Below are 20588 nucleotides of genomic sequence, written 5' to 3' on the forward strand. Positions count from 1 at the left end.
ACCATCCTTTTATCCATCCCTTTTTCTCCATGTAAGGCAGATATCTGTTTTATACAATGTGGTACAGTGTTTGCAGCTCCTGACTGAAATTTAATGAGTGTGTTCATTTTTAATTGTCTCATTGTTAAAATTCTAATAAAAAATGGATCGATTTCAATTCTGCCCATTACAATAGTCGTCACGGATGCTTAAGTCCATCAGGCATACAATTTACAATTCAAATTGGATGAAATTGATTGCTGCACCACTAGTGTCAACAGAACCCAAACATGGCCCAGCACCTTAAATGAAATATTAAAATATTCTTACATTTTAGTTTGATTCATTACAAGACTTATTTTGTGATGAAGCATTGTAATGTACTTTTATTGGGTGTACACACTCATCTACAGGTTACTTTAATTAGAGACAAACCCCAGATAAGTTATGAGAACTGGTACAGTACTTGTACAATGTACTTTTGTACAGTGTGTTACAAAAGTGTGATCATTTACGTAAAGAGAATGATAGTGTATGGACAGTGAGTAAACAAGATATTTTACCCATTTGCGATACAGTAAAGTGTCTCTCTGCAGCTTTGTGTTTGGCTGAAATCCAAACACGTCATTTCTGGTCTGTTTCACTTGGTTTTTCTGCTCCTTTATGTTATAGTTTTTATAATGTAGATTAATTGAAGCCTTTACTCTTTGTTAACTGTTTCAGATTATGGCAACATCTTCTGCTGTCAAATTTTTGCTTTTAATGGGTAGCTGATAATAGATAAGCAGACAGGAAGCAAGGGAAGGGCATGACATGCAACAAGGGTCCCTAGCTGCAGTTGAACCACGGACTCTGCAGTCATGTGGCATGCACAGTAACCACTCAGCTACCAGGGTGCTCCGAGATTAACGTTTTTTTGCCTTGTGAAGAGTCTAGCCCATCCAGAACAAGATACCCTAATACTGGCCACACTTGGTGGGGATTCTTGACTGTATAAAGATGGATATTGCAAGGTGTAACGTTACGCATTGGTTTGCATTGGAGCCAGTAGAAGCCCAGAGTTGCTACATATGGTTGGTGGCATCTTCTCCAGGACCTTCCAAATAAGGAGTGCAGTGTGTTGCCGTTCACGCTCTGGAAACGCACATACCGACGCACACTTGGGCTAAGGTTAGCTACTTTATTTAGATTGTGCTAACAGGGCAGGTATTATAATCTAGTAACATATTGCAATAAGTAGTCCTACTCAGTATGAGTCCTGGAGCCAGGGAGAGCAGCAGATGAGTGAACTGTCATTCACAGCTGGCAATCAACGCCCACATCAAAACTGACATCAAAGCTACTATAAGTCTTCAAATCTTATTAACGGAGCAATCATTTCTAAAATGACCACAAGCAAACTTATTAGAGGGCCAAATTTATCAATTGAAACAGTAGTCAATTGTAGCCAGGGATTTTTTGGAACCAGCATCCAGCATCCATCAGTGGTATTGAACTTTGAAGTACTTAACGCATTTGCTTTAGCCTCAAGCTGCTGCTTGGTAGGGATATTTATGGCTCCCAGATAATGATTCCTGATTTAGTAAGCCCCTGACCTTCCGTCGAACCTTGTTCAACACATTAGTGCCTTTCAAGGTATCTTTAAAGCTATATTTCTGTATCTCTATGAAATTTGTTGGCGATATTAATGGTCCGCAGATGGTTTTCTAGAGGTGTTTCTAGTAACACTATGACCTTTCTTCTAGTGCCAACATCAGGCACAAGAATTATTCAAATCTAAAGGGCAGATTGCCATGAGATTTGCTGATTAGATGCATGCTTTTACAGAGAGTCATTTTTGATTTTAATGACCGCATGGCTGTTCCTCCAGCACCTGTCTCAGGATAAACTTGACATTGTTAGTCCCACTACTGGTAAGGCTCTAAAGGCTTCAAAAATGAAAGGCTTCATCGCATAGTGCTGCAACCCCCTCCCCACCCTCACCTTTTTGATGTCAGAATGTCAGACAGATGCTTGGCAGGTGTGCAGAGGTGAGAAAGTATGCAGGATTTTAACTTCATCCTTCTCGCAACTACTTCCATCACTTTCCAGCAAGTGAAAGACCATGAAAGACCATAACTTTGAGAAGATACTGTCCAAAAGTGTGAGTCATTATTCCAGTTGTACCAATTATTGCATCTCACGTAGCTATCACAGCTGACTTTTTGTGCCACCTTCAAGTTTGGCAGTGGAATAAGTAAAAACTCCAGTTCATTTCATGTGTGCACTGGCTTTAAGAATTGTTAGTATGTCGTTTATTCTTTCTAGTAGAGTGTTATGGATATTGCGGCCTGTAGGTGACACCATACCAGGTCTTTCAACAGTAATTATTTTAGCAGTGGCATATTGTGTTTTAAATTAAATTGTTCCATTAGGTTTGTTTTTAAGGTGTACTATCTGATATGGTTAAAAGTCAGTGAGGTAGTCTAATGCTGCCTCTCTGTTCTCTGTTGATGCTGAGTGCAGGTCTGCCAGCTTCCTGTGCCCACTCATGGCAACCCCAGAGAGCCAGTGTTATGTCTTCAGCTGCAAACTCTGCGACATCTGACCAATCAAATTCTGCCACATGCAGAGTAAAAATAGTTTCCAGGTGTCCCCCCCACTCTAAGTGGAGATGGGATGCTTACTGGTGGGCTGATGTGTCAGGGTGGGGGGTAAAAAGGTATTCTGGGTCTTTTCTGTGAGTCAAGTTGTCAGTGATGAATTGCACTGAGCAGGGCAACAGTAGGGGAGAGAATGAGTGGGCTTGTTCTTGTTCAAGCAGATGTGATTGAGGAAAATTACCATATTTAGCTCCTTGTAATTGGGTAGTGTTGACATCAAGATGGCTAGTCAAGAATTTAACTTTTTTAACAGTCATGGATTTAATTTAGCTCATGGATCATTCTAGACATTTGTGTACAGCTCATGTTGTGAAATACATGTTTGCACCCTCTTATTTAGATTCCAGTATGTAGAGAGACAGAGCTGATTTTGTTGATCTGTATGGAAAAAAGCAAAAAAGCTAAGCCTTAGCTTACCAAACATGTATTTTGTAACCCTCTCACAACTCATACAGTAGATAAAAGTAAATGCAGCCCATTTGTCTCCTCTGGATTCCATGGCAACAGCTGAAAATCTGGACAGAGAGAAACATCACTTTAACCCTGCTGAAAATCACTACTATCCCTTCAATAGCTGCAAAACCATTCAGCGAGATTACCTGGGATCTAAGTTTGCAACTCCTCCATACTCTCCTCCTGATTTCTCTGTCATGGAGTCAGGGCTGGCACAGTGCTCAGTCAGGCATTATGAAACTACTTTGTCGATTATATTATGTTTAGAAAGACTATAAAGCAACATGGTCGCAATAAAGCTACAGTATGCAACTGTGGCTTTCTTATTGCTCCTGATCAATGAAGAGCTGGTAGAATGTGAGGTTAATTCAGGTTTACTGTTATTCATTGGCACTAAAACATATTCAATTAGTCGAACAGAGTGCTCGGCCACTCTCTGCTGCGGTTTCCTACATTAATCTTGCAGAGAGAATTAAAAGAGGGTTAGAGAGAAGCTGTGTGCACTGACGAGACTTGGTTTCAAATTGAAGCAGGATGCACTAAGAAGACTTGGATTTAGATGGAAGCTGAGTGTCTTAGTTTTCTTTCTTGTCTAATAATGTCACCCTGGTAAGAGGGATATTCTTAATAGGGCTTGACAGTATGGTGATAGAAATAATGCGAGACCATGTCAATTTACTATACTGTTTTTACCCTGGTAGCTATTAATCTTATATCTCTTGGGGTATTATGCTATTGTAAACTGTGATAAATATGATTTTATCCATATTGCCCACTTCTAATTCTTACTAAATGATCAATAACACTACATCCAAGTGGTGGTAATTTGTAATAGGAAAATAGGCAACTAAAGATTTTGGTTATTAGTTGTAGGTGTCTTGCATTGGACCAGTACTGATGGAGTGGCAGAGCGCTAGTGAGACAAAAAAAAACAAAAAACCCTGACAAATACCAAAACCTCTCAACACAGAACTGCCTGAACAAAAGGGAGACTCAAGGCAAGGCAAGTTTATTTATAAAGCACAATTCATACACTTAAGGCAATGCCAAAGTGCTTTATGTTCATTTAAAAAATAAAAAAAGACTTTAAAATAGTGAAGAAAGAAAATGTAAAAGAAAATTTAAACGTGTACAGAATAAGAGGCAATCATGTGATTGCCTCTTATTCTTATTAAGATAAATACTATATATAAATAAGTGAATATAGGTGATAAACGCAACATTAGAAGGCAGCAGAGAATAAAAGGGTTTAAAGCCTGCTCTTAAAGGCAGTCGAAGTTGGGGCTATTCGTAGATCATCTGGTAATTTGTTCCATAAGCGTGTCCCACGGTAAATTCTCCGAGTAAATTAACATACATGCTCTCTGCAGTCTCATACTGGACTCATAAAGAATGGATGCTGCTTAATATATTTTTCATCAGGGAGGTTGTCCTGTAATTTCATCATAACAAGCAATATGTTGGTACCAAGAAAAGACTGCATTAAAATGTAGTTTTGTGCACTTTGCACAACCAGCTACATAGAGTAATCACATAAGCAGTTGATTTATGATGTTTGTCTGTGATTAAGTTGGATAAAGAGACTCATATAAACAAGATTTTTGATGCTGTGATGTGAAGCATCTTCTGCTTTGCTGGTCTAACTAGATTATTGCAGTAGAGATATGTGCATTTATGTGCGTTTGTGAGTGTGCGTTCATGTGTCCAATGTGCTACAGCTGTAGCGTGGTAGTGGAGAATATTAGTAGCTTGAAGTGGAGCAGTGTCTGCATTAAATTTTTATGTGCCCTCGCTTTGATGGACACACATCTGTAACTACCATATAGTAGTTTTTGTGCATACTCAGATGCAGGGGAGCACAAACACAAATCACTCAAAAGCATGCAAAAACACACACGAACACACACACACACACACACACACACTCTTTCATCTTAACAGCACTCCTTTAGAGTGAGTGGCACTCTGCTGTCTTGTGGGACATATGGCTCAGTGTGACCTGCTAGTGTCCTTCACTGTTGTTGGCTTCTCCCCAAAACCCCCTAGGCTGCACTATCCTGCACTACTCTCTGCAGTTAGTACCACCTTCTGACACTAGCTCTCTGTGTTCACACCAGCTCTTTTATGTCCCGACGTTGCATTTCTGTTAGTCAGTAGTTTCAAAAGGACACAGTCAAAAGCACAGCAGTATCGTATGAGAACAAACAAGGCTGCTATCGTTTCCAGAGACTCCTTGACTTTATGTCAGTAAGGACAAACAGAGGACAGTGACTGCAGTTCACTTTTAAAGGGGACATATTATACACATTTACAGGTCTATATTTTATTCTGGGGCTCTACTGGAATATCTTTGCTTGATTTAGAGTTGGAAAAAAAAGATCCTTATTAATCTTATACCTGCTCAGCCCCTCGGTTCAGCCTCTGTCTGAAACAGGCAGTTTTAGCTCCTGTCTCTTTAAGGCCCCTCTTCTAAGGAGCCTACTCTGTTCTGATTGGCCAGCTCTTGGACGCTGCTCCTCAGCAAACGAATCAACGAGTTATAGTAGTAGGATTTCACTACTTTTTCTCGTTCTTTACTTGAAATGTCCACTCACATACATTTGTACATGTTCAAGCCGAAATCCAATCTGAAAATATGAGAGTCATATAAACAAGATTTTTGATGCTGTATGTGAAGCATCTTCTGCTTTGCTGGTCTAACTAGATTATTGCAGTAGAGATATGTGCATTTATGTGCGTTTGTGAGTGTGCGTTCATATGTCCAATGTGCTACAGCTGTAGCACTAAACAACGAATTATAGTAGTAGGATTTCACTACTTTTTCTCGTTCTTTACTGGAAATGTCCACTCAGATACATTTGTACATGTTCAAGCCGAAATCCAATCTGAAAATATGAGAGTGGACAACGCAAACAAGACATGGAACAACCTTAATACCAACCTTCGCAACCAAGGCTTTGGAACAGACAGCAGTTTATAGGCAACGATCTGACGTCAGGTAGAAAACAGGTAGAAAAATACGTTGCAAAGGGAGCATTTCTATATACCGTAACCTCAAGTTTTGGAACTTTGACCATGTTTAGCATGGATATCCAACCTTATAAATAACAGAAAATCACAAAAAGCTAACATGCCCCCATTTAAAGGGCTATACTTATATCCATGTTTGAAATCACTTTAAATTCATCATTTATTCAGCATTTATTAAAGCTGCAGTAATGGTTTTTTTGGTCGCTTGGGTGCACAACACAACAAGCTCAAATACACATCCATTACATACTGTATATTATCACTCTAGAAATATGTTGCAGCCAATATATCAACACGCAACACCTTAATAATTTACTGTTTACACATCTGGCAGATGTGTGCAACATTTTCACACACTTGGAGTTGTGTTTATGTTCACATTAGGAATTTAAATCCGATATTAACTCTTCTTGTCTTCACCTGCTCCTGAGAAAAATCTCAGTCTACTGCAGTCGAAAATGGGATTGACTGCAGAGTTGAGTGATAATTCTCTGTGGGTTTGTCACATTTGATCCATTGTTTATTTATTCTTGATTAATAGCGCTGTAAATGTGCAGGAAGCTGTGGGAAATTTACAAATGTTGATATCTATGCATCACAGTATCATATTTCGAAATGAATTTCAGACATCGTGTTTTATTATTATTTTGTGTATTTCTTGGTGTACTAGGGCTCAACACCAACAACGTACTAGCATTGGTGTTGAGACAAGATTTATGGTTGTGTATTTTGTCTTGCACACTGTATATTCTGAGTGTAACTGATGTTTCAAAAGGACTAGTGTTTCTGATTAGTGTGGCACATTCTCCCATTTATTTTCCCTCAAGTCTCACTTTTATGAATTCAGGGACTGTGGGGCCAAAGTTGACAGAGCTGTGAAGTGTGGTTTATTTTTTCTTTATATTTTTAGTTTTCTTTTTTGCTTTCAGCTTTCAGCTCTTCCAGATCAGACATAATGTATCATGCTATGAACTGCTGTGGTGGATGATATCTTTAAAACGCATCTCAGCTTTGTCTATTTGCAGATAAGCCATTCTCTCAACTTTTACTTTTGTTGAATGATAACAATGTGCTAATACGTTTGAAAAACATGACGCAACTGGTGGCATGTGGATTGCATCTGTTCTTATGTTCATTATCTTTGGATGATTTTTTTTTTTTTTTCGGTTTCATTGCTGTTGAAAGTTGCTTTCACAGAAGTTTATCAGTTCATTCATCATTTTTGAAATATTATATGTGCTTATCATACATCTATTTTTCATGTGTTTTGTAATCTGTTTACTCTCGATCATTTTCATAATTCTCAGATAATCATTTCCTGTCCATAATTAATATCTAACATAATTTTTTGCCAAAGCTGTCCTCCACAGCTCTAACTCTAACTGTATTGCAGTAATTTTTTTTAAGCATAATGTGACACAGAATGATTTATCTCATGCAACAAAGAGAAGGACAGAGGGTGCACTTGTGTATTGATATTCTGTACAGTACTTCAGGATGCAGTTCTTGAGGAGGGTGTGTTTGTGTTTTGACCTTGTGCTCTCTCTGTGCAGGTACACCCTTTGCTGATGCGCGAGAGGCGCTCAGAGTCTCACAGGAACAAGCTACTGCGGCGGACAGTCAGCGTTCCTGTTGAGGGAAGGCACCATCCCGAGATGGGTGAGCTGACAAACATTTAACATCAGGCTTTCATTTGAAAATATTCTTACCGAGATCTTAATGAAGGTACTTCCAGCGGTTGTTTTTTTGTCATTTGTCTCACAGGATCAAATCCAGTTAAATTTTTTGGTAGCATTTTTGTACATTCCAGCCCACTCAGTATGTGCCCAACTATGTGGAACATTTTGTGACAATGCCATGGATTCTTCTCAACTGTAATTCAGCTTCTCTTCCTCTTGTTCATTATGATTTTCACAAACATTATCACCTGCATTACTTTAGGTTAACTTGCCTATAATAATAGGATAGTTGCATAGCAACAACAATGATGTAAAGCTCTTTGCATCCTTTGAGCCATTACTCTCTCTGTTACTAGCACTGTCACAGCAGAGATAAAAGCATCCCATCTGATGAGGGCTTAAGGCAGCTGTTTTCTGTCTGCCACAATTCGACTTGCTATTCTTTTGTCAGGCCTGGTGATTCATCAGTTATCTTGCTTTGGAATGAAATTCATGTATTGATAACTTCATAATCATGTACATCATTTGAGCTCTTTGTCTCTTTCTGTCTTTTCTGTTGATAAGTCTTTATTTCCTCCTCAATCTATCTAGAGATTTAACTTCTTATTATATTTTTGCTGACATTTTTTCTTTCACATCTTTCTTTGTGCTTTTAATCACGTCATCTTTCCTCCTATCTGCTCTTAAGTTTAAGTTTATTCATCTGTATAGCACTTTTAATACAGTGGTTGTAACTCAAGGTGCTGTACACATAAGAGAAACATTAAAAATAACAAAACATTAAGATACATTAAGAATAAGAGGACATTCAAAATGAGACATTAAAGTGCAATAAACATACATAAGTAGTCAATTGAAGGCAAGTTTGTATAGGTAAGTTTTTACTCAGCTAAAAGTTACTCAAACTTAAAAGTTTTATCTCTCTGTATTGTCTTCTCAATCTCTCCTTGGGCTCTGTGAAACTGACCATCTGATAGCTGTCTTCCTCTGTTTGTTTTTGCCTGACTCAGTCTCTCTGGGCCCTCTACAAATGTCCTGCTCAGTTTCTCCCTCTTCCTTCACCTTCCACCTCTCTGTCTCACTCAGCTATTTTAAGGGCCTCCCTTGCGTCTCCCTCCGTCTATGATTCTACCGTTGCTGCTGCCTCTTTCCTCCCAAACAGTTGTGCTGATTCAACTGGATAAATATTTCCCTCAGTTTTCATGGTGGCTGGCTGTCTGACCTCGAAGCGGTCAAGCACTGACACATCAGTTGACATGGTCACGACACGTTTTGACATATGCTGACATAGCAATGCCAGTTCATATTGCCCATGTGTACGCATATTGTTAACACATTCACATATTTTATTATACTATGCTGCAGGCCATAATGCACTGACACCATTATGGACCATCTGTGGTGCCCATGCCCAAAAAGCCAAAAGACATTAATGGACCGCAAGCAATTAATTATTTAATTATTAGATTAATAAAAAAAAGCAAATGGAGGTTGACGTAAGTAAGTCTACAGGGAACCACGTGACCTTTTTTATAAAGTCTCTGAGCTGATGAAGTCATGTAAAGTCAGTTTTATTTGTACAGCGCCAAATCACAACACAAGTTATCTCAGGGCACTTTTCACATAGAGCAGATCTAGACCGTACTCTTTAATTTACAGAGACCCAACATTCCCCCATGAGCAAGTACTTGGCAAGAGCAGCAAGGAAAAACTCCCCTTAATGGGAAGAAACCTTGAGCAGAACCAGGCTCTAGGTGGGCGGCCATCTGCCTTGACCGGTTGAGTTGAGAGAGAAAGAGGGAGGGGGAGAGAGGATAGAGAGACACAGAGAGAAGCACAGCAACAACAATAATAACAATAACGACAGTAAAAATAACAGAAATATGACTAATATAATAGTGGTGGCAGTGGGCAAATATGACTAATAATAATAGTACTAGCAGTGGGTGTCAAGCTGGACCAAAGGGACAGCTAGTGGTCCACAATCGAAGGTTACCTGCAAGATAAGAAAGCACAAAACTGAGGGTTTTGTAGATTCAGTGACAATACTAAATCAATGAGTTAATGATGATTGAACACCAAGATTGTTTAATGAGTCCCTGTGTGAAAATATGTTGTATATTGTGTTTATTTTGAACTGTAATGGTGTAAATGTTGTACTTTGTCATAGATTTAATGTGTAATCAGATAGAAGGTGTGTGCCATACTGGTGCTTCTAAGTGGTCAACAGATCAGACTGTGGTCTTACTGGGCAGTTTCTCTGAATCTTAGGAACCATATGAGTGTGGAGGTTTCCTGAAAAAGATCATTTGTTCTCATCAAACTTACCTTCAATAAATAAAGGTACAATACTGTCAGTAAAGCTCACAATCTTTATGGCTTGTACAAGAGTAAAGTTCAGGCTAAAATATGTAGATCAGCATGCTTGCACCCAAAAGTCGAGCTTTTAATGAATATATAACATCTCAGCACTAATAACGTTAATCTAACAATGAGGAGGCATACATTACAGTATCATCCACTATCCATATCAATAGTAGCAGCAATATTTTATTGTCTCTAAGAAAAGCTTTTCAGGTGTAACCTCTGACTGTTGAAGCACATAATATGGTCTTATCTAAAGAACCCTACAATAGCAAAATTCTATACATTTCCTTCATGGATGGCCCTCTTTTGAAATAAACTCTGAATAATGTCAGCGATGGCAATTAGTATCAGAGCTATGTTCTCTCTACTGAGCAACACAGGACCACATTAGCTATTTATATCAGTTAAGGGGGTGTAACCAGGACCCAAACAATACCAAGGTCAAGTGAGTTGGAAGGGACAGTGTGAGTCTCAGGGTCATGCTGCTTTTTTGTCTGTCCATAAAGATAATTTATGCATTTCAAGGTTGTGTAAATATACCTCTAAACGAGGCTTACATTTAGCACACTTCAGAAACATTTAAGACCATTAATTCTCCTCCAAAATGATGAATGAAATGAAATTGAAAAAGCCATCATCAATGGATTCAAAAAGGACAGAATATTTCCATATGCTGAGAGAAGAAAAAAACTGGAGATACTGCAGCTGCTGCACCTGCTAAACTCCCATCCATGTGTTTGTGACAACACTAATACGTCAACTGTGATTCATTATTCATCACAGGGGTAAAAACCTGCATTTTTCACATGAAATTGATGAATGGAGACATTTGACAACAATCCCAGCTGGATGCCTTATGTAGTGACACTCTCAGATGGAAGATATTGGGCTCTACAGTCGATGTGCGATTAGTCAAACGTACAACGCCTCGATAGGTTTTTTTTTGATACCTCTACCACTGTCACAACAAATCAACTGATGCAGATGTTTTCATTTTCCCTTTTTCATTCACTTCCGCGTACCTTTAATGTTCCAGAAAACATTTTAAAGTTGAGGAGGTAATTAACGTATAATGAAGACATTAATTTTGCTGGATAATTATAGTGCAGCACAAGCATTTTATGCAAATATGGGGCTTAGTTAACATTTCATGATGGTGACAGGGGAAATTGACTTTTCTTAACTAGACAAAAAATGTTTCTTCCTCTTCTGTTTGTTTTATGTTTAGTTGCAAACTACTAATGAGCAAATCTATTATGAAACAAGTGTATGATGTGATTATGACTGATCATTTTGTTGCACTGAATATTATAGAATTAAGATTTGACTCTAACCAATACAGATTTTTGAGGCTGACACCAAATTTAATATTACTCTGAGAATGATGAATGATATTTACATGCATTTTGTAGCATAAACACATAATATAAACAAAGCTTTTGGTAAGGATCTCTCAAATTTAGTTATTAAAGAGTTGTGCTAAAGACGTAATGTGCAGGATATTTTACAGTTCAGCAATAAATATTATAATAAAAGTTCACAGTAATACTCTCTCCTTTCCCTTAATGGGTAACATGGCCACCAGTATTGTAATGTAAGAGTCAGGACAGTAAGTTAGTTGAGGACACTTTGTATAATTTCTGGCTAATTTCCTTAACATTATAAGGTGATCAATTCTCCATGCTTCATTTCAAATGATGTTGTTGTAGTTAATACACAGTGGGCAAACAAAAAGAAAACATTCACTTTCTCCTCCTCTCTCCCTCATTAACCTCTGGAGAATGCGATATAATAATCCACATTAATGAATTTGGCCTTTAATGCTTTGTGTTCAAATTGTACATTGACTCCATCTAAGGCTGCTCGGTTATTGAGAGAATCCTTATTATCTGAATGATTTAACCACAGGGAGAAAAAAAAAATTGTAGCACTACAAAGCTGATTGGTTGTGAACTTCGGTTGAATAATTTTTCAGCCACAGCGGCTTAAACATACAGCGCCTTCTCCTCAGTTTGTCCTTGCAGATCTCTCTTATTCCTGTAGCCATCCCAGCTTAGCAGACAATTGTAATAAAGCAGGCTCAGCTGAGCAGTTGTTCTGCTGCCCTTTTCAACGTATGACCTTCACACAATATTTGAACAGTGAATTTCAACTCTGATGCGGCATTCTAGGCTCTTTTTTTTATGTCTGTTGATAGAATTTTTTCAAGATATAGATATAAATAATACAGCATCAACATCAGCAAGGATACCAGATATTGAACCTCTACCACATGGCCTTTGCCCAGTTCCGTCTGTTCTCTACAGTCCTGACACCATCCTACTCCACTCACCCACTCAACAAAGCCCCGTAGGCTATGTACGCCTTCCCCAAAAAGAGTAGAATACAAAGATGACACAATAAATTAAAGACAATAAGGAAAAATATGAAAAGAAAAAAAAGTGTTCCTGTGACTTTCCACTGTTGTTAGAGTTGAGACAAGCATCATGAGTCATCTCAAGAAGATTAAGACAAAAAGATATGGATGAATTCCCTGCATTACTGAATTACTGCATTACTTTTTAGCTTCTGCGTTTGAGGGCAAACACATCTTTATACATCTCTTTGAAATAAACATAACATCTGCATGCTTTTCAGACACAGTTTTTGAGTGATTCCACTGAGAGATAATGAGATAGTTTGCAAGTTACAAGAAAAAGCTACCAAATAGTACTTGTAACATAACTGTATTCTCTGGGTTTACACGATTTTGCTTTTCTGCTTAGAATTAGCATACATGTAGACACGAGTTTGATCGCAACATGTGAACACACTGTACAGGGTTTGGGATTGATAAGATATTACATGTAGAGATGGCAGGTACCACTTCATGAGTTGCATCTTAAATCTGGTCATTGTTTTGCCAAAATACACCTAAAAGCACCATTTCTGTCTTCGTCTTATGGCTCAAGGAGTGCAGTAAAGTTACACAAAACTAGTGTTATTTAGCTGTATTTTGCAGAGCCGCCTGTCTGTTTGGAATAATAAGCATACGGATGGACATTGGAAAAGTAGATTATGCTGCAGGAATGGGTCGAGAAGGTTACACGGCTGCATCTATTGACATTTTGATTCATTTTTTGAAAATAAATTACGATCCTGTTGCAGCCACTTGTGATGCTGAATGTACGTGAATGTTTGAAACTCTAGTCACTAGTCACAAACTCAGTCACTTTAAGGAGATGCATGCATGTGGGAGGGGTGTGGAGAAAAAAAAATCATAATGAAGGGGTGCCACAATTTTTGATCTATGTTACTGTATATCTGTAACAAGCTACCCTCATGGGTACTGCTTCTTTTGTCATTTAAGTTAATGGCAAATATTAGCCTATAAAATCTAGATACTGGTGAATTTTGGCATTTTAACTTGACAATGGATACAAGAAGAGAGTTGTTCATCAATTTTATGCTGATCAAGTATTCCATTATCTTGACACATTACATTATATTGACTTATCGTTGCAGTTCTACTCAAATACTGCATCCCATCTCTCAGTACACCCAACTCCAGGCTGCTACCCTTGCAGAAGTCACAATGCTGAATTACTTTCATATCTCTGCTTTTATATGATTACAGCACACCAATGAGCCTTACATACATGTACACTCAATGTTGATTCGGAGCACTTTGCTGCAGTTGAAATATCGTACCTTAATGTACAGTAAAGTTACCCCAACCAGTAGCAATATGTCCCTTGATCCACTGACCTGCCAAGCTCACCTTAACCTGCTGCTGTGGTGTGTGAGGGTCTTAGAGGGCTGACAAGCTGTCAGGCTGTAAGTGCAGTTATTACATTTTCACTCAGATTTCAAACAGTCAAGGCAGATGGCCGCCCACCTAGAGCCCGGTTCCACTTGAGGTTTCTTTCCTTGCCGCTGTCGCCAAGTGCTTGCTCATGGGGGGAATGTTGGGTCTCTGTAAATTAAAGAGTACGGTCTAGACCTGCTCTATGTGAAAAGTGCCTTGAGATGACTTCTGTTGTGCTTTGGTGCTAAATAAATAAAAAAAAATCTGACTTAATTTGAAGAGTCTGAAAAACCTGATTGGTTCATTAAGTGGGCCCAGGAAGAGTCACAGAAGTGCATTTTAAAAGATGTTTAAGTGCTTAAATTGTCATTTTCAGTGTAGAAAAATCCAAGAATGAATTTAAAATCTAATGCAGTGATATATAGACCAGCATAATTAGCTGCTTCAGTGTTTTGGGATCAGTGACAAGAGTTCATTTAGAGGGTTATGACAATAGAAGCATTTTACATCAATGTGAGCTAGAGTAGCAGTGTTGTGCAGGGGTGACAGTTTATAAACCCTGTGATTCAGTCTCTGAGCCCCCCCCCCCAAAAAAAAAAACCAGGCTAGTGTTTGGAGAGATTTGCTGAATCATCTGGCTGTCTTGCCTTTGGAACTGCGAATGAATACAAATGGTTTTGCTACACGGCTTTTGATGGACGTTGGCACAGAAGCCTCCTGAAAACGAGTGCACCACTTTATGAAGCTGCATTTCTGCCGGGTTGGATCAATAGACTGTCTGATTAATGCTGCACTTTTGTAAAGTGTTTTGAATGCATTGAATATTTTACTGAATTGTATATTTGAGCGTATGCAAACAATTACTCATTATCATACTGGAAATCATACTTAGTTGGTTCTTGGAAGTTGGTGGAATTTATGTGTTTAACCAGGGTTAAACCAAAATAAAGGCTTGATGTAACTCGACTTAAATGAAAATGAGTTATCTGATAACTATGTCAAACAATGACATCTGCGTACTTTTTTATTGTACCGTTTTTGGTCTTTCTCAGTTCTCAAACTCTCAAACTTTTCCCATCTTCGTCACCACAGACTTTCAAAGACAGTCAAACCAGAGTAAAAGTACCAAGCAGGCTGTTTTATAGAGGATGAGTCTATACAAACAGTTAGCATCTATATTTCTTATATCTGTGTGTGTGCAGTGGAGCCCTTGAAAATTAAGCCAAATAGACCCCGGTTATAGCATATTATGCATGTAATAAGTCTCTTTTGGCATCATTTTTAAACAAACTTAAAACTGTCTAAAGGTTTAATTTTGGTACCGCAATAGAGCATGTTCAGGTGCTTTTGATTATGGCTTAAATTAGGTTTTTGGTCGCCTGATTAGCCAAAAATCTTATCCTAGAATATCACTTTTCTGTGATGACTTTTGTGTGATTGTAACTGCTCCATAGGGTGCCAGATGAAGCACCACACTGATTATTATGGAAAAGAATTTCTCAGGATTGATTACACAAATGAAAAATAAGACCTGAGCTGACACTCAATCTCAACTGGTGCTAACTACAGCCGCTACAGCAGCTTTTTGAAAGATCTGTCTAACTAACTAAATGTAACCAGGAGTGACTTGTGTGTCTGTGATGCCACAGTTAGGAGAGTTGAAGTGAAAATTAAGCCGTGGATAACCTTTTCCAAGTCTGCAGAGATTAAAAACGATTTACTTTAGATATATTTCTTAGTTGTAGAGCATGACAGAACAATTTTATTTACTGGAGCATCAAAGCCTAAAACTCAGAATTGAAAAGAACTGAAAAGGATTAAAAGAGGGCAGGGCTTTAAATTCAAACGTCCAAGGTCTCTCCGAGTTTAGACGAGAGAGTCGAGTGGACAAGAGATCAGCCCTCCTCTGATGTTTGGGTGGGTGGTCACAGTCAGTCAGATATCAAGCCAGTCTGACATTATTAGAAAACAGCTAAAGAATACTGATGTTTCAGACTAAAACGGCTCACCACCTGGCTGACAATCAGATCTCCTTCACCCCTCTCTTGAATGTGTGTGCTCACAGCTGGCATTTTGCGATAATATGCCGTGGCACCCTTGACAACACCATGCATTAAGATTTCTATGCAAAACAATATGTAAATTGAATGATTATATAACATGAAATGTCTTTCTGAGTGATATACCCCGTGGGCTGGTGTGATATAACGGACAGCTATATTATCATACCTTAACAACATGAATAAAAGGGGAAAAAAAGCAAGAAAAAGCAAGCAAGCTCGGCCTCAGTTTGAGTGACAGCTGGTCACAAGCTCGGCGCACACAAGGGTCTTCAGCTCTCCAGCGCTGCAGTTCTTAGTCGGCTTCAGGTGCAATAGTGAGCTTACACACACACACACACACACACACACAAGTATCCTGTTGGCTCGCCTGTCCATGGGGACTGCTTCTATCTGCCATGAGATGATGAGAAGATTTTTAAGCCTCTATGAAAGGTTCACTCGCCAAGCACTACTTCTCCTTAAGGTGTTTAAAACTGATGATTTCAAGCCAGTCAACTTGTCTTCTCTAAGTGTTTGATATGATGCATACACCATTAGTGTCAAGTATCTATATATTCATATAGTTCCCTATATAGTACGTGCATTCATTAGTATTCTAAAATGTTCCAGGAGTGTGTCTTGGTGGCTTTGGTGCAGAATGATGCTGTCAATTTTATCGCAAGACTTCACTCATTAATCCTTACAGTATATATCTGACCTGAAAGCTCAGTGATCAATGAAATCCTGATAATCTACACTATCTATGGTACGCTGATAGATATATATCTGAAAATGCCCCTTCTGCTACACTCACCTACGCACACTATGCAGTTCATTCTTGCGGAACAGATCAACAAAGCTGTTTTGTGCAGCGCCACATACTTGTGTTGCTGTTTAAGACATTTCACTCAGTGATGCAGCTCACACTTTGTATCTGTGTGTTTTATCCCTTACTGCTGCTGTGCGCCTCCACGGTATATTGGCACCCCTACCATGTGCGTATACAGTATTATCTGCTAGCAGCTGGCTCTGCAGTAAGTGCGCATATAAATACAGTAACAGGTGTAGTGGGAAGAAAATGTGTAAGACATTAACGTGGTGATAAATATAGATTTATATTGTGTTCATTTAACATTTTATTTGATTCAGCATTACAGTAGCATTGTAGTCTTGCATTAGTAGCATATTTAGGATTAGTAGCATATGTAGCATTTTGTCTGCAGGTCTTGAAAAGGTCTGGAAATATTTTAATTGACAATTCAATGTACAGATACATTTTACCTTCTCACCTTTCACCTGTCAGGTAAACCCAGCTGTCTTAAAGGTGCAGTATGCAGAATTTGGTGGCATTTAGCGGAACAGACTTGGCAGAAATGGAATATAATATTGATAAGGATGTTTTAATTAGTGTATAATCACCTGAAAATAAAAAATGTTGTGTTTTCATTACCGTGGAATGAGCCCTTTACATCTATGGAGCAGGTACGCAGCTACCATAGGTTCTCCTATATGCTTGGAAGGAGAGGAGAGGGGTATTCAGTTGGTTGTAGTCTTCACCCTCACTGTTAGATGCCACTAAATCCTACACACTGGTCCTTTAAACCTCTTATTATAAGTAATGAGGTCCAATATGAAAACACAATTTCCTGCCAAAGTTGAAACAGTTTTGGTTATTTCATATGAGAGATTTTGTGTATGTACTTCAGCGCACAAATCAGGAAATTGTGAAATTCAGTAATTTCAAATTAAGTAATAAAATTATTAATCCCAGTGACGCTCTGTTACTTTTACACTTCGGGGTCGGCATGCTCTCTTACCAAGATTAATGTTGTTTTCTCCTGATTAGATCCTTGCTTGTGTTGTATCAGCTCTCAGATGTATGTCGCTTTGGATAAAAGTGTCTACTAAATAAAATTGTAAATTGTAAATTGTAATTATAAATTAATGGAGGGTTGATATCAGTTTGGTCTCTGTGTATGGCTCACAGACTGTTCTGGAGGAGAAATGCGTCTCGTGGTAATTCCAAAGTTGTCTTATCACATGTTGTGTGTTCCTAGCTGGCTTGCTAACTTCAGCCACGTGTACGCCTACACTGAGGAGTCACCTGACGCTAGTTTTGCTCAGAATTCAAGAAAGACTGCCAATGATGCATTGTTATTACAGACATTTCTGTGCATACATTTCGATTTTACCTACAAAGCAGCAATTTCACCATTTGGTTGGATAATTCTTTCCAGTTAACATTAAAAATGTCTCAATGTCTCAATGACACTTGCTGTCATGTTGATGTAGACATACACACACCACATCAACTCCTTTGACATTTTCCCCTGGGGTGGTATTAGGCAGATTTGACACATGGACATATATCCTTCTGGGAAATAAACTGCTTCATACAGCTGTTTAATACATTTAAACTCCCTCAGGACTCAGCATCACTCACCAGTCTCCACACAAGATGGCAGTAATTTCCTCACTGCAGTTTCCTTCGTTTTAGGCTTTTAGTTTTCGCTGAGTATATGTGCTCAGTGACACCCTGCTTCACACTCAGTTACACACATTCACACCTGGCAGATGCCCAGTACAACCACAATCTTTTACTATTGGGTGCTTCACAGCTCTTCAGGCAGAGTTTTGGGGTGAAGTGTTATGTTCAAGCTTATCTCAACAGTAGCTGCAGGTGGGAGTGTTTCACATCTATTGTCCTACATTTTAACCTATGTTTTCTAGTTTTTTCACACGTTAAAACCTACAGCATGAACTCGTGTCATTTGTGAGCATGAGGGATCTGAGTGCATTGCATAAAAAGTATGTGAAGAGGTCTGAAATGTGTACAAGCAAAATTGTAAAGCTTTGACTGACACCAAGTCACTCCAGCCTTTGTATTACCAACATTAGAAACCATTAGTATTCAATACATTTTTTTCTGTTGTACTGTAACATTTTGTATATCAACCGCTGTCAACTTGCAACTTGTTTGCATCATTTTTAATCAGAATATCTCTTTAATGTCCCATATCAAAAGCTTCATTCAACTCTCGTCTTCTTTCAGAATATAAGAACATTATTGAGAGTTTGAGAAATCAATTTGAAACTTGCTGAAGCAGCTAAAGGAATCACAATTTTAAAAATGTGCACATTTTACTAATGTGTGGGAAAGGTGTTAACTGATTTGTTCACACAAGATATAAAATGTTTGCACCAAATGAAAATGGGAGCTTAAATTAAATATTGTACTACTTAACAAGGCCAAAGGGAATATTTATCAAGCCTGTAACAAATTTCCATTGGGGGTGTAAAAATTTGCATCACCACAATTTTTCAATTCAGCAGACTAGGACTGAAGATGTTGATTAGCCCGACTGCAGTTTGATTTGGCTAAATTGAAGCAAAATAAGATTTGATGCCGGTCCGGTGATGCATATTGCACATCTGGAAAGCCATGGAGCGCCAAAGAAAGTGCTGACCGTGAAATATTGATTGAAGAGAAGAAACTTTTGGAGCTGTAAGCATATTTTCATGAGTTTTGAAATAGCTAGCTGGGAACCATACATGTAAATTTCTTTTGCTAATCCGTGTAGTAGAAGCCTAGATATTTCACTGGATAAGTGAAAAACCTGACCTGTTGGTGGCGCTAGATGAAGAGGATCATCAGACTAAGGTTCATCCTCTGGACACCATGAATGCTTGTACAAAATTTCATGTCAATCCATTCAATAACTGTTGAGATATTTCAGTCTGAATCAAAGTGGTGAATCAACTGGCTGACAGACCAACATTGCCATCCCTAGAGCCATTGCTAGCATGGCTAACAATCAGGAAAGTCTGCCTTCTTGAGTGAGAAAAACCACCTCTATTTTTGCTGTAGTTAGGGAGACACGCATTAACACACATCAGTTTAGTCCCACTTTCAGTCTACAATAGATCCATGTTGTCCAGCATGAGCACAGTTCAAACAGAAAAGCACTGGAGACTCATCAAGAATGGATTGTTGGATAACTTTAATGTATGTATCTCTGTCCTGTAGTCTCTCTGTACAAACCACCATCCCTGCAGATACAAGTCCAAAGCACTGTAACCTCTGGCTTGCCGGCACTTCTCATCATCAACCACCCAGGTGTGGATCATGAATAGCTTGCTAACAGCTGCTGTGGTGGTCTAATGAAGTAGATGTAGAGATGCACAAGCAAACCAAGGTGCTACAACCTTGACATCGCTGCTGGCGAGATGGCAATACGTCCGCCTTGACAAAAGAGTAAAAATAGACTAGAGGAAGTGGTGGAGAAATGGCAAGGACAAGGTGGTTGGCATGACGACAGTAGTTACAGTACCACTCACTTTAGAGACGTTGTGAACTGAGACGTCAGTGCCAACTCGGTGACAGAAAGATACTGTGCAGATATTAATTTACTAGAGCATTTTTGAAGAAAATCTACTTTTTGTGCTTTTTATGTCAAAATCTTTGAGAGCTTTGTGCAAGATATAAAGACATCAAAATAGAAAACACTCTTAAGTTTGGAAGAATAATTACCTAAATGTCATAGTTAAACATCCCTGAAGTATAGAACATTACTAATATTTATGATCTAATATATCTAATACACATTGT

General features: G+C 38.5%; 1 protein-coding gene across 1 annotated transcript in view; it reads left to right on the forward strand.

Annotated features, from left to right (window-relative positions):
* The window catches only part of syngap1b (synaptic Ras GTPase activating protein 1b), a 132179-nt gene that overhangs the window by 42239 nt on the left and 69352 nt on the right, over positions 1-20588 (forward strand). The window contains exon 3 of the mRNA XM_067600700.1: positions 7658-7763. Coding sequence (XP_067456801.1) covers positions 7658-7763 — 106 coding nt within the window. The remainder of the gene's footprint in view (positions 1-7657; positions 7764-20588) is intronic.

Source organism: Thunnus thynnus, chromosome 10 (assembly GCF_963924715.1).
Source record: "Thunnus thynnus chromosome 10, fThuThy2.1, whole genome shotgun sequence".
Taxonomy (NCBI): domain Eukaryota; kingdom Metazoa; phylum Chordata; class Actinopteri; order Scombriformes; family Scombridae; genus Thunnus; species Thunnus thynnus.